The sequence below is a fragment of the Xenopus laevis genome, chromosome 1S (assembly GCF_017654675.1).
Source record: "Xenopus laevis strain J_2021 chromosome 1S, Xenopus_laevis_v10.1, whole genome shotgun sequence".
NCBI lineage: Eukaryota > Metazoa > Chordata > Amphibia > Anura > Pipidae > Xenopus > Xenopus laevis.
Genome location: NC_054372.1, coordinates 39954641 through 39970683, shown reverse-complemented (window position 1 = coordinate 39970683; position 16043 = coordinate 39954641). Strand labels below are relative to the sequence as shown.

General features: G+C 35.5%; 1 protein-coding gene across 4 annotated transcripts in view; it reads right to left on the bottom strand.

The window, feature by feature from the left end:
* Positions 1 to 16043, bottom strand: part of LOC108706636 (testican-3) — a 124381-nt gene that overhangs the window by 55256 nt on the left and 53082 nt on the right. For 2 of the 4 annotated variants that reach the window (XM_041579527.1, XM_041579528.1), the window contains 2 exons: positions 9212 to 9220; positions 9028 to 9073 (listed from right to left, as the gene is read on the bottom strand). In XM_041579527.1, the coding sequence (XP_041435461.1) occupies positions 9028 to 9073; positions 9212 to 9220 (55 nt within the window). The remainder of the gene's footprint in view (positions 1 to 9027; positions 9074 to 9211; positions 9221 to 16043) is intronic. The other 2 variants (XM_018243223.2, XM_018243224.2) reach the window with 1 other exon arrangement.

Sequence of the window (16043 nt, the reverse complement as noted above, 5' to 3'; positions counted from 1 at the left end):
CTTTCATATAACCAACAGAGGGCGCTGTGTGATATTGCAGTCACTGTTAATCTTTCATATAACCAACAGAGGGCACTGTGTGATATTGCAGTCACTGTTATTCTTCCATATAACCAACAGAGGGCGCACTGTTATTCTTTCATACAACCAACAGCTGGCGCTGTGTGATATTGCAGTCACTGTTATTTTCATATAACCAACAGATGGCACTGTGTGATATTGCAGTCACTGTTATTCTTTCATATAACCAACAGATGGCGCTGTGTGATATTGCAGTCACTGTTATTCTTTCATATAACCAACAGAGGGCATTGTGGGATATTGCAGTCTCTCCCCAAGTGTACTGTTGGTATAGGAATGATTAAAAGTGACTGGAATCTCAGCTACACGGGTCGGGTACCACTGACGAGTATAAGCCGAGGTAGACTTTTTCAGCACATTTTGGATGCTGAAAAACTCGGCTTATACTCGGGTATATACGGTAATTGAATTTGGGTATACAAAGCCATTGCCTATTACAGAGGTTACAGCCTTTTGCGTTGAAGTCACCATTTAGTAGACATTTGCTAAACTCTCCTTTCCTTCATAACAAAGTTATTTATACATGAAATACTGTCAACAGTCACCCTGCTGTAGTTTTCCAAAGAAATTCAATCCAGGGCCAAGCTATGGGTGCACACCCACAGTTAAGGAGACTAACATTTGGGATTGGGTTGTTAACTACTGTTTTAGAAAAAAAAATCCAATATACAATATTTTCATGTGAAATTTCTGCTAGGTATCAAAAAGACATGCTTTATTCAGGTTATATAGATGGAATACACTTTAATTTTATTCAACATTTTGGGGGAGGGGGATTTAAAAATTTGATTACTAGAACATGTTTCTCAGGTTAAAGCCTGAATATTGTTTTCATATAGTATTAAATATGTTTTTGCAAAATAACAGATTAAGGAAGACTTCAAGTTATACTTAAAAAAATCTAGGAATCTACTGGGGAGGAAAGGACAAGATGTTTTGAATAGATTAAATATAGATGTCATGCATTCGTAAAAACCATTAGAAGCTAGACCTACACTCTAGATTATTATATGAAAATTGCAGTAATTGCAGCAGTTAAAGCTCAATATAAAGAATGAAATACAGAGTTTGTGAGATATTAAAAAAAACAAAAAAAACAGGCAATGTCAATCATTTTGCAGACAAAAAAAAACTCTAACAGTTGGAAAACTGGGGAAGTCCATAGAACAAAGGCCCCCTGCCGTTTATAAACCTATTTAGCAGAGCCATAAAAGAAGGATTACTGAATGGCAACCATCCGGCTGTTTTTAGTACCTGTCCTAAGGCTAAGTTCACACTGGGCGATAAGTCGCCCGTGATTTTTAAAAGAAAGTCGCGGCGACAAGGCGATCGCCTTTGTGCAGAAGGAAAGTTTCGAACGACTTTTACCAGGAAGCGATTGTCATCCCATAATGCTGTGCGCTACGTCTTGCCTCATGTGTTTAGTTTGACTGTACTGGTGCGGCCTCTCGTAGCGTTGTTACGTAGCATCTTGACGTCAGTGCGAAAATTTCCATATTATTGCGGCTACTATTCTTTGTGTGTGTTTGTTTGTGGGAGATTTCTGTGCTTCTCTATGTACATGCTATTTCTCACCTATCGCTCCAAAAAGGGTCTCTGTGCGTTTTAAAGCTGCAGACAATCTCAAATCGCGATGTGTACATATAAGCTCGTGATTTGCATGCCCCTTGATGTGTCGACAAAACGAACGACTTGTCGCCAGGACTCGCTTTTAAAAATCGCGGGCAACTTAACGCCCAGTGTGACCTTAGCAGTACTATATTAGTTGTATTTGTACCACTATTATTTTATTACACGTAAAGCACATACCCCTTTATTCTGATATATCTTTTTGTAAAACAACATAGATCTATAGGTACTCTTGCACAGTATTTTATTGAAGTTATATGTAAAAAAACACAAAATTAATCACAGAGTTCCATTAAATGCCTTTCAATACTTCAATATAAAACTTTTTCAATTGCATATTCATTGAAACATTTAGACAGGGGATTATTGTACTTAAATATGTTTTTATATGGCCTTAGGAGTGCACCCACAACCCTCCTTTTTTAATATAAAACTTTTCCTTTTTTTTTTAGGAATTATGTTTTGAACCATGGTATCCACATTTAGATTGTAAACTTCCAGGTTTATTCAATTTCTACAGAAAAGGTCATTTTATTTAGGTAAAATCATGTGGCAACACTGGACAACCCTCCTTTAAAAAAAAAGGTAACTATAAATAGTTCAGTTTGCATCTACGCTAAAGAGGTGACTTTGAAGGATCAACAAACTGAATCCAAAATGCAGTATTATATTTGATATGCTTATCAGGATATATGATACATGTTATCAGTCTGACTTAGCATTAACTGTTGCGCTCTTCAAAATTAATTCAAATCAAGCTTGAAATTATTTCAAATAATTCTACGGTTAGTTTAGTAGAGGCATGTGTATATATTTTTAAATGCATATATGTGAATTTATAAATAGTTACAGGGCCATTTCCTAACATCAGAACGGGTCAATCGCTAGAGGGCTTTCTGCCCAAGAAAAGTCAAATTTCCATTTAATGAAACAGAAAATTTGCTCTTAAAGTTATCAGAGGAAGCTTTTGGCTGCCCCTGGTAACTGGTCGCTCACTGTTTTAGTCCATTTTTTATTACCAACTCTTTCTTTTCTTCCCTTATTTTTCTTTATACTCATCCCATTCTACTCATGCATTCTTTTCTGTTTTGTACATACCAAAGTGTCAGTTTCAGGTTGTCAGTGAAGAACTGCTAGAGTGAAACCTTCTAGAATTACGCTATAAACACGGGAATACACCAATATACAGGTATGAGATCCGTTATCCAGAAACCCGTTATCTGGAAAGTTTCATATTACGGAAAGGCAGTCTTCCACAGACTCCATTTTATCCAAATGTTTAAAAATGATTTCCTTTTTCTCTGTAATAATAAAACAGTAGCTTGTACTTGATCCCAACTAAGATATAATTAATCCTTATTGGAAGCAAAACCAGCCTATTGGGATTATTTAATGTTTAAAGGATTTTCTAGTAGACTTAAGGTACGAACATCCAAATTACAGACAGATCCATTATCTGGAAAGTTCCAGGTCCCAAGCATTCTGGATAGCAGGTCCCATAACTATTTAATTTTTAATATATTTCAAAGTGTTTCTGTGTCACAGATGGTAAGGAATTGTTGCAGCAATGTTAAAATAAACATTTTCTTTAAAATGCTTTATTTTAAATTAGATTTACCCACCACATACTGAATGTATTACACAAATTCAACAAAATCTCATCATCTAACATAGAGTAGGTGGATTAGATATATATTGCAGAGCCAAATGCCTTCAGATACAACACAAAAAGGGCTTATTAAACGTACACAGAATAAGATCAGGAGACAGCACAGAAATCAAACTTTCAAATTCTAGCTAACCCTTAAAGATTTATAACTGCAGTCTGCAAGCCATCAGCTTGAACACAATTTTTAGAATGATCCAGTCCCACCTGTAACCTATAATTACTCTGCAATTTCAAGTCAATTGAAATAATTGCTTGCATGTTGTATCTTGGCCTGGTGTGAATCAGAGAGCTATGTGGGAACACTGCAAATTAAATCTTTACTTTTATTCCTCAACAAATGTTTAAGTGGTAACTTATAAAACACAATTGCTGAATCCTTAATGGGGTGATAACACTAAAATATGTTTGGTTGGTGTTTTTACATAGAAAATCATGCTTGAAAATTTAGGGCCTTAAGTCCAAATTTATCTGACTAATTTAATGAAAAAAGTCAGACCAAAGAGTCCAATTTGATCAGATTGAGGACAAACACAAAAAAATCGAGTGGAAATTCGAATCGTATGATTTTTTCTGACTTTTTCCCAAATCGTTCGTTTTTTTAGGGCTTTTTCCCGAAAAATCTAAATTTTTGGGATTTTTGTCTGAAAAGCCAGAAATAGTTGGATTTTCAGGCTAATTCCAGTGCAGAGCACAGAAACTTACAAATAGGATAGGAGCCTTTCATACAACCTCGGCAGGTCTGTGATACCGGATTTTCGGATTCAGCCTTTTTCCATCCTCGGGATATAATAAATAAACATTCAGATTTTATAGTAAAAGAAACTCGAATTTAACCCTTTTAAGCATTGTGCATCTAATGCCAGTATATCATAGAAGAAATTGATACACTGAATTGATACACTGAACACTGCCTTAAAGTGAATGGTAGAAGTACCAATGTCTGGTGATTTTAAGCTGTAAAAGTTTAAAGTGTAAAGTCTTGGGTACAAACTTTTTTTTATAGACTTCTGTTTTTGTCAGTAAACTGTGGAGTGTTTGAACACAGCAGGCACAGGGCGCTGATTTATGAATATAGGTACTAAACTGACAATAGTAACCAATCTGGTCTTTCCAACTTGGCTAGTGGTTACCGCATCTATGTTTGAAAGGGCTCTTATACATAAAAGTTTGGTAATGTGTTCCCCCTGCGGTGGCTACTTCATGCATCTCACTTCAAGGGATGGCATGAGTTACTGCAGCCCATTGTTTGCTTGGGTTACCTGCAATGCATGAAACTACAGAATGCAGGTGGAAAACATCAAGTTGCATTTTTCCTGGATTCAGTGGTTCCCTGTAGTTCAGTGAGCCACAATTAGAAATAATGGGCCAGATTAACTCATACAGTTCCACAATAGAAACACATATAAAATCCACTGCAAGTGAACACATGACCAAACCCTAACTCAGCTCCAGAGCCTATAAATTGCATCAGTGTTTCTCAGACTGAGAGGCCTTCGTTTTTTTAGTCATGGTACTTCAGGTAAAGCAAATATTTCTAAAGATTCCTTTTTAGGGAAGAACTTATTGAAACCTAGATACCTTCGCTTTCTTTAAATCAGACACAAAGGAATCTGAAGATCAAGATAACATACTTACACTAAATTAACTTCAATACACAACAGAACCAATGTCTACTCATAATCTTCTGAGCCCATTTAGGTGACACTATGTTCCTATGAAAATCCAAAGGAATGTGTCAGTATTACAAAAGAGTTATGAAAATCTAGCTAGCCAAAAGTCCCCCAAAGCCAGCCTCCACTGAGTGGCACTTATCCAACTGCAGTTGTGTCCATTATGCTGGACTGGAGGAGGGGGAAATCCTTCCATAGGTTGGAGAAGTGTTTTAATTTGTAAGAAGCCTATGGAAGTATTGCACCACCCTGTCTCAATTGCATGCATCCTCCCATGTTTACTGAATCAACTCCACAATGGTATCAAAGATAACATTCCATTAAATGCCATTATTTAAACTTTCATTAGTTACTATATCACCTGCAGAATTCAAATACATGTACTCTATATTAAGCAAAACATATATATATATATATATATATATATATATATATATATATATATATATATATATATATATATATATATATATATAGTATCATGACAATTTGAATTTGAAATTCTATTGTTTAGCAACTGAGATTTCAAAATGCCGCATGGCCTTAAGAAGAGGTTTATACTTAGAGGAAGCATGAAACTGGAGAACTGAAGTCCAATAAATCAGTATCTGAAGGGTTAAATAATTCAAGCATTGGTCAGAGCTAGCAACAGAAAGAATGGCCAGAAGAAGCTAAAAAATCAGAAACCAGTACACCAAATCGCCCAGGAACTCTAAAAACAATGACCTTCAATCAGGCATTGAACCTGAGAAATTGGTGCTGGTCCATGGAGTGGTGATGTCATGCAACAGAGTCCGAGGAGGTGAGGTCATGGGATGATGATTTTGCAGCCATTGGTGCCTTAATTTGGAATTCAGTGACCCTATGAAGGTGTGCATGGGACAATGCTCCATACAAAATTTTTTTTTTCTCACATTGCATAATTTCTGACCAGTATATAATTTTTAGCGAACTATAAGTAAGGATTTGTTAATTTGCTTTGTGATAACCAACAGCAATCAAATGATAACATTTTTTAAAATATATATTTGGCATCTACTATCCATTAGTCACTATTTCTTTTTACCTGTATTTATTGCTCTCACCCTCAATTTGCCTATCTTCCTCCCTTTTGCCAAGTACTATAATGACCCAGGCATCCACCTTTCCTACTAACATCTGGCATTAAATAAAACATAACACGGGGGAAGAAGTATCAACTGACACTATGTTATGATTTCATATATTCTTAATGACTTGAAAGCATTGCGGAAATGGTTTGCAAGCACGAGTAAGACTTTCTTTTTGTTCTGTATTTGCTAGTTACACTCGCAGCACCAAACCATAGGAATTTTAAAACATGGCAAATACTGTTGTTCATTTCTCCCCATCACAACTATGAACCTTTACAGGACACCTTTTTATAGCGCATGCTTCCATAGGCTATTCTACCATAGGACAATATTTCCATATAATGTTGAATTTTTCAAAGTTATTGCTCTAAGCTAAGTTATGTTTCTGACTAGTCATAGGCGAATAAATTCGCCAGGCGCAAATTCGAGGCAAATTTCCATGTTTCGCTGCCAGCGAATAAATTCGAAACTCCTGCGAAAATTCGCTGATTAAAAAGCAATTTGGGGCACGTGTCGCGCACATAAGAATTGGCTTGCGCCAAAATTATTCAGACACCCATTGACTTTAATACATTTGGATGTGTATAAAAATTGTCATGGGCGTCAAAATTGACTTCAACACGTTTCGCTAATTTTTCACAGTTAAGCGAATTTCGTAGTAAATTCGCCCATCACTATTTCTCACACATTATCCCTATTAATATCATTGCCGCTAACTTCACACATGAAAAGCTCCATCCTTCAGGTTGACAGCTTGTTTAAAATGCTGTCATTTCTGGTTTGTTGTTATTGTTTACTAAGACTGCGCCTCATTGCTTTACATTTAATTCTGCCTTCTTATTTCCCTTTCCTTAATTCTCATTCCATTGATATAATCAGCTTTTGCAAGCTGCATCAAGTCAAAAACCAAAATGTGTAGAATCTGAAAGCAAAGCAGCATGGGACTCAAGACTTGGCTCAGATTTGGTATGTAATAGAGCCTCAGATCCATATATGTCATTAGCTTCATTCATTTTTAAAATAAGAAAATATGTCAACATATTGTGGAAAACAGCATGATGTTAAGCAGTTGTTTATCATTCATTTATCCTTTTTTTCAGGATTATAAGAGCACAACACACTGAGTGGTTTTAAATATTTGTGTACACACTCATAAAAGTAAAATAGAAACACCCAGCATGTTGTTTCTGTGAGTTAAAAAACATAACCAAATAATACCCCCAGGGGCCAAATTATTAGCAAAAATATCTGATTTCTTGCTCAGATTAAGCGAGCAAAAACTTCTGAACAAATCTTCTCTCAGACATGGGAGAACAGAAACTATTCTACTTTAGTCAAATGTAGAGAAATTCGCTCCATAACATTGGGTTTTCTCAATTTCCATGGGGCAAATTTACTAAAGGACGAAGTGACTAACGCGGGTGAAAATTCGCCAGCGGGATGTCATTTTGGTACTTCACTGATTTACTAATGGTCGCTGGCGTAACTTCGCTAGAGAAGGAGATATACTCTAGAGGTACTTCGCTCCCTTAAGCCTGGCGAATTTGCGCTCTGGCTAATAGACGTAACTACGCCAATTCACTAAGATGCGGATTTTACTGAACGTTGCCTCTTGACCAGGCGAAGTGCAATAGAATAGATAGGAGTTCCTTAAAAAATAGTTGAAGATTTTTCTAAATCCCAAAAAACGCTAGCGTCTTTTCCTTTTTCAGGGTAATATGCTGAAAAATAGCGCATATTTTTTTTGGGGTAACGGCTTCCCCCCTACATTTCCTAACATATGGCACATAAACCATACACTGGGCTCATGTGTAGGGCAATATAACAACTTTATTTTATTTCACTAAGGTTTCCCGGGCTTGTGTAGTGTAATGTATTTGCTGCAACATATACGTACATTGAACTTTAACTTCCCGGCGTATGCAAATTAGCCAACGCTAGTGCAACTTCGCTTCGCTTGGCGCAACTTCGCCAACGTTCGGCGCCCTGGACGCAACTTCGGACTTTAGTGAATTAGCGCTGTCCTGGCGAATCTATGCCTGGCGAAGTGCTGCGCTGTGAGCGAAGCCATCACTGGTGAGTTTTCGGAGGTTAGTGAATTTGCCCTCATATGTGTCTGCTTTGATCTTTACATTGAAAGTGCACTTGTGGTATTTTGTGGTCTGTATTCATACTATAATATGCTGATTTCATACCGACTATATGATTATACATTATTTTAAATCTACTGATAAAAATGTTTGTAATCAACTGAAGTGTGTTTTCTTTTTCCCTTAGAACTCCGCAGCAAATACTTTCATGCAAAAATGCACTGTCTTGGTTTTTTTTACCTAAAATATATTAAGACATACGTATAATTGTTCTCCTCATGTTCAACACTTCAAAAAGGCAGCAAATGCCATTAATGGGGAACGAGAAGCCTATATGAGCCTTACTTAAATTGCACAGGAGTAGAAACACTGTGCAGGTACTAAGCACAATTTAGAAAGACAATGTTAAGGATCAATAAACCCTAAAAACAAACAAAGGTTTTAAATGCCATTTTTTTATACTGAGCTTAATGAACCAGCACCCCTATTACGGTAATGACCCAAGCCTTCAAACCACTCAAAGGAGCAGTGTACACTGAGCAGCTGTTGGAAATATAAGTTTGGGGGTCTTTGCAAATTGTCAAGAAAATAAATATAAGCTGATGCTACGGGGCTGATGCAGAATGCACTGGTATGAAAACTATTATGTAATGAGATTCTGAATTAATTACAAATTAGTCTTGTGGAAGAATGCGGAATAATGTATTCAATTGCAAATATATGTCTTTAAACATGAAATGATAAAAATATGTTTGTAAATCTAATTAAATAATTACCTTGATCAAAAGGTCTACCCGGATTCCAAGTTCGAAAGTAATCATCCTAAAAGACAAGAAATAAATTACTAAAAAATTATTCAGTATTAAAAAGAACGTCAATAGTCAACTGGATAATAACATGCAAAAAATGATAAATATTATATATACAGGAATACTAAAGAAACACAAAAATCATACAAACCTCCACCTCCTGAGTGGGCAAGCAAGCAAAATAAATAAAAAAAGCATACATTACTGGGTTAGAATACAAGTAACTTTACAGAAAAGTTATAAAGAAAAGATTTTGTTAATGTAGTATTATTCACATTGATTTTCACTTCAATTTTTAGAGTGCTTTCGTTCTTTTCACAGGTTATTCCTTGTCTCACAGTGCGAATTTTGCAACAATGAAATTCTACTGTACTAGAACATTTAAAAAAAAAAATCTCAAACAAGCTGCCAGGAACTGTAATTAAGCTGGCACAATATGTAATTTCACTGCTGCAGTTTTAATGGTTTTTAGCTCCAGCTGTTTTTACATCCATTGTGTACATAACATCCGTGGTGGCAATCAAATTTAGAATCAAAACATAAGATAATCAGTTTCCTGATGATTTTTGATAGCTGTAGTAAAAAATTTACTTATTGGGGCAAATTCATCAATGGTCGAATTTCGAGGGGTTAAATCCCTCGAAATTCGACTGGGGAATAGAATTGAATAGACAATTCGGGCGAATTTACGCGCTGGCGAATAGTCAAATTGGCAAATATTCGCCAGGCGAATAGGCGCTCGATCGAATATTCGCTCGAAGGATTTTCATTCGATCGAATGCCTTTTTATTCGATCAAAAACTTGGAAAACAAGCCTATGGGACTTTCCCATAGGCTTTTAAAGCAATTCGGTAGGTTTTAGGTGGCGAAGTAGGCAGTCAAAGTATTTTTAAAAGAGACAGTACTTCGACTATCGAATGGGCGAATAGTCGCACGTTTTTGCGCTCGATCTATTCGAATCATTCTACTCAGGCGAATTTACGCCAATTCGATAGTCGAGGAGCACAAAAAACGACTCGAAATTCGACGTTTTTTTACTTCGAATCCTTCACTCGAAGTTAGTGAATCGGCCCCATAGTGTTGAACAGTTATAAACTTTTCTAGTTTGGCTAGTCATTCATTTGAAAATATATCACTTGCGTAACTAGAAATGCTGCTGAACATAAAATAAATAACCAATTTTGATGTATACATACGAAGATGACTACCACAACCTTGGGGAAAAAAGAATAGATCGAAATCAATGGATAACTCACACGGCCGCATTATTCTGATTCAAGGTCCAATTATTGTGATGACTTCTGCGTCATCTAATTATTGTCTTAGCGAAGTCAGTTAATCTCTTTATGTCTCAGCCACTAAAATTTGACTGTTAATTCTGTTGACAGGGACTGATTACATGGGCTAAAGCTTTAATAGCAATTATCCAAAATATGTTCTGAATACCACAAACGAGGAACTCACTGTAGAGAGTGAGACATCTGCAAATGCCTTCTATAGGAAACTTCTACGAATATTTAATTTCAAATATACTCGTTCAGAATTGCCAGTCTAATTAAACCAATATTCACATGTGAACAGAGGAAATTTAAGCCAATAAGACATTTTGCATTAGAGCATTTGGGCTGCTTTAAATCTTTAAACGCTTCAACGTGTACAGTAAGCATTAACTGTTTCATCATTGATCTTTATAATTTTTTTTTAAGATTCAAGCGAATCACTGGATCTTTATAACAATTATTGAAAAAAATAGATATTTGTTGTACATGGCAATATGTAGAATATTTAGGAGTTTCAATTCAGGTCGTGTTTCAAATCAGGGAACTGCTATTGGAGTTGTCTCACCAGAAGATATAATGGCCTGTGTGTGGTCACAAAGAGGTAACTGCTGGATTCAGACCAGATTCTCACACGTAACATCAAACCCTTCCCCCCTACACTCTATACAAAAGAGCCACATACATTTTTTATTTTCTTTATTTACTAGGGCACCACTGCCTCTTTCAGTTTGACAAACCCCTACAATAAGGGGCAGATTTATCAAAGGTCGAAGTAAAAACTAAAAGTAAAAAAAATTGAGTTTCAGGCAATTTTTGTGTACTTTGACTATCGAATAGGCCAAAATTTGATTTGAATTTGAAAAAAATTGGACAATTTGAATATCCAAATTTATCATATACCGTCTCTTTAAAACTTCGACTTCGACTATTCGCCATCTAAAACCTGACGAATTGCTGTTTTAGCCTATGTGGAACCTCCAGTCCATTTGGTGGACTTTGAAAAATCAAAGTTTTTTGGGGCAAATCCTTCGATTCAAATTCAATCGAATGCGCTAAAACTTTGATTCAAACAATTCAAATACAGCCTACCACCCAAAGTTTAATGAATTTCAATTGGTCTTTTTTTATTCGAATTTTAAAGTTATGGGAGCTCAAAAAAACTCCCATTGCTTCAAAATTCGACCATTGATAAATCTGCCTCAAATGTAAAGGGTTGTGCTATTCAGTTCAGCTGCTCAAAAAGGAAAAACCTGCAAAGCTTAACAGCTGCAAAAAAAATGCAAATGTTGCGCATGCCATGCACTGTTTGAACAGTATAACTTTCCTACTGAAATGTGTGCTTGCCACTGTATTACTGCACGTGTATGTGCAATTAGAGCAATATACACCTATTTTCATGAGCATAGTCAAAAAAAATTGTGGTGAAAATCTATTTGGCATATTATTTTAATAAAAAAATAATGCTTCTTTTTTTTTTTTTACTCTAAACCACTGTAGTTCAAAGTCTCAGAGTGGAAGGGCCATATACTGGTACTGGCTAGTCGGGCCAAGCAAAACAGAGGGGTCAAATCTTTCCTTTTAAATAGTGATGGGCGAATTTATTCGCCAGGCGCGAATTTGCGGCGAATTTGCGTGATTCGCCGCCAGCGAATAAATTCGCGAAACGCCCGCGAAAATTCATGGAAAAAATTCGCCGGCGTCAAATTTTTTTTCCGAAAAAACGGACGCCGGCGTCAAAAACGGGCGCCGGCGTCGAAAAAAACGCCGTTTCGTGAATTTTTCGCCGTTTCGCGAATTTCGCACGAAATGCGCAAATTTTTCGGCGAAGCGAAACGGCGCAAATTCGCCCATCACTACTTTTAAAACTACATTCATTTTAAGTGAATCATACCAGTAATTGATGTCAAAGTTGTAGAGACTTAGGGGGTTATTTATTAAACTCTGAATGCAAAATTCACCAAAAATTTGTGATTTTTTGCATATAAAATCAGACTTTTAAAAAATCACGAATTTTTAAGAATTCATTAAACCCCGAGTATGGAAAAGTCAGAATCAGAAAATCGGGCATCTCAGACATGTCGAGGTTCACATAAGTCAATGGGAGAAGTCCCAATGTTTTTTTGATGTGCGCTGGGCTTTTGGCAATACCCCAAAGTTTTCAGGCAAAATTCTGAGTTTTCGGGTGAAAAATCCAAAAAAATCGTGAAGATTGGATGAAAAATCTGAAAAAATCATTACAATCGCTGATTTTCCCCGTTTTTTCCCGCAAACAAAATTTTCGGGAAAGTATATTAATAAATAAGCCCAAAAAACACATGCGGATTTGGTCAGAGTTTTTTTCAGAAAATATTGAGATAAATTCAGATTTTGATAAATAACCCCCTTATAGTTTGCCTCTTCTTTTTATTTGCCTCTTTCTACTATCCACTGGTACACTTTACTTTCTCTTTATATACCAGTTATTTATGTCAAAGTTTTAGCTACTTATAGTTTAATGTAGGTGTCTAAAGATTTTTAGAAAAATAATAAACTCTCTGAAACTTTTTCCATGATATTCTTGTCCTTACTCCCATGACTCTAGCCCTCAAACAGCCGCCTGTCAGCACTTTTATGGCTGACCTGGATGAGGTCTTGTTTAGAGAAATACACAGACATATTCAGTTTTCGTTGAATGCTAAGTGATTATTTATAATATGTGGAGCCACACAGTCTATGCAGAGCCTTAATTCACGCAAAACAATAATGTTTTATTCTAATGTTACATCTTTAAAACCTTCCAAAACGCTAATTTGTTACAAAATAATGTTTTCATATTTTTTATGCCTTATGAGTCATACTGTATATTGATAATTTTTGATCAGAATAATAGTTTTTTTTGACTCTCTCCAGTTTTGGACTGAGGTGCCAGAGCCCAACCAGAAAACCTGACCACTGATATAGTTTCAAGACTTCCCTTCTATTTCTGCTCTTTGTTCTGTATAGACATGGAGAATGGCCATGACATGGGCATACAAAGCCAAATGGTTTGGCAAGAGGGTCCATTGTTGGCTGGTCCTGGCATCCTGGTGGACCAGTTCAAACCTGGTGGACCAGTTCAAACCTGGATTTCACTTAATCATTACTTCTGATGCACTGATTTCAATATAACATAGCAGTTCAACTGGCACGACAGACATCATTAACATGAGACAAAACTTGTAAGCAGGCTTATTTTTCATGTTTGTCTGTTTCTGCTCAGAAGAACTACAGTACAAACTCATTTTCTGAGATATGCTCAATGGAAGTTAAAGGTGAAAATGATTTATGCTCAATAGTAATTTTTGGTTTCTTATAATGTTCTTATAATTTAGCAACCCTTTGAAATATGTTTCCCTTTATAGTAAGAAAAGGTAGGATTTCCCATTAGGATTCCTCTGACTGAGTTTTCATAAATCTGCACCAGAGAGTTTTCCTTTGATTCTCCTTTACTAATTTATTTTACTTAATTTACAGTTAAAAAGGAAGCAAACATAGTCGCTAACATTGGCAATGGTCATTGCAAATGGTTTTTGTGGTAATGAAACATCACATTCCCCCAACAGTGCACAATTGCAGTGAAAATGTTTGTAGATTTAATAATTTAAATTTTTGCAGATTTCATAATTACCAATTGTCAAAATGACACTGCACATAGTTCTTTACTTTCTGTACGTACCTTTAATGTTTAAGAAATTAATTAATTAATTAAGAAAATTTTTAAAGACTTCCTTGAGTTACTATTGCATAAATTGCACACTGGTATAACAAATAAAACATGCATCCTTCTTTCGTCTGGCAGGTAAAAAGTGATACAATTAATAGTTTTTGGATTTGGCTCAATGCCTAATCCTCCACAAAAGATCTGACTGACAAACTGAAAGTCAAACCCTAATTTGCATATTAAGTTTTGGTTGAACTGAAAAGTTATGATTCCTTCAGAATACTTCAGATAATCCTGAGATTAAGGTGATTCCAAAACTGAACCTTGGACTTAATACACCCCTACAGGTAAGGCAAATGTGGTTAGGAAACCTATCCAAATAATTGAAGTATGGCAAGATGTTTTTCTATTGAAATCAATGGGAAATGTCTCAAGGAACTTTGCTTATTTTCTCCCAGTTTATTAAAACGTTTGTGATTTTCAGCCTCACTAAAAATAAATTAAATAATGTGATTTTCCCCGTGTGTGACTTTTCATGATTATGCTATTCAAATGCTTTCTTAAATTTCCCCCACCAAAAAATATGACTGATTATAATGTCCAATTATTTCTCTTAAATTTGCAAAAGTAGACCTCTTCATTAATCGTTGTAATGCTAGCTACCTTCCTAACAGAAACTGTTAAGAAGATAGAAAAACAATTTGAAATATAAGACACAGGCCATCAATGATCATAGTTCCTGGAGCAAATAATCCCCAGAGTAATTATATAATGAAGAAAAATTATGTAGTTTCTTTATGATCAGAATTGAATTGTTATAACGAATACCAAAGCTCAAGTCAAACTTTTAATTAAATAAATCTTGACAAGAAGGATTAAGAAAATATTCTGCAACATTTGTAACATGCAAAAAGATTTTTTAAATGATGATATTTGTCTTTTAGTTAACTAAATACTTAGTTGCAGTTTCAGCATGCACTGCCCTTTTTCATTTGTATTTCATTTGCCTTTCTTTTACACATATTGCTATTTATTTTCTGAAATAAATTATTTTTACTGCCTTGAAACAGATGTGGTTGTGCAAATAATAAAAAAAAGTTATCAGTACTTCTGTTATACAGGTTCACATTCCAATCTTGGAATTTAGCTAAAATTCTCAAGTTCTGATTTTTATTTAACTGTGTTAGAGCAGACTTCACAGATGATTTCCACTGTTTCTTGCCTATCTAGAATCTCAAATGTATAATTTAATCAAGATCACCCATGACACAGTAGAAATTACATATTAATTTAGAATGTAAACCCATCTTTTGTTGTATATTCTGTAGTTGAAGATTTCCTATTTGTACATTTTATTTCTGAGATCTAAATATCAATTTACCTATTCATTATCTGTCAGTGACAGGTATTTGCTTTGGCTTCTAAATATTATTTGCTGCAATAAATTATTGATTCAGACAGATAAAAGCTCTTAAAAAAGCTTTAACTCGAAATGTCAAGTACATGCTCATGCAGCTAATGGAGTTTTGAAGCATTTCTTGTATTGAAGAATAGTTAAAGGGATACTGTCATGGGGGGGAAAAAAAATCAAAATGAATTATTTAATAGTGCTGCTCCAGCAGAATTCTGCACTGAAATCCATTTCTCAAGAGAGCAAACAGATTTTTTTATATTCAATTTTGAAATTTCCCAGCTGCCCCAAGTCATGTGACTTGTGCTCTGATAAACTTCAATCACTCTTTACTGCTGTACTGCAAGTTGGAGTGATATCACCCCTCCCTTTTTCCCCCAGCAGCCAAAGGGCCAAAGAACAATGGGAAGGTAACCAGATAACAGCTCCCTAACACAAGATAACAGCTGCCTGGTAGATCTAAGAACAACATTCAATAGTAAAAACCCATGTCTCACATGACATGGGGCAGCTGGGAAATTGACAAAATGTCTAGCCCCATGTAAGATTTCAAAATTGAATATAAAAAAAATCTGTTTGCTCTTTTGAGAAATGGATGTCAGTGCAGAATTCT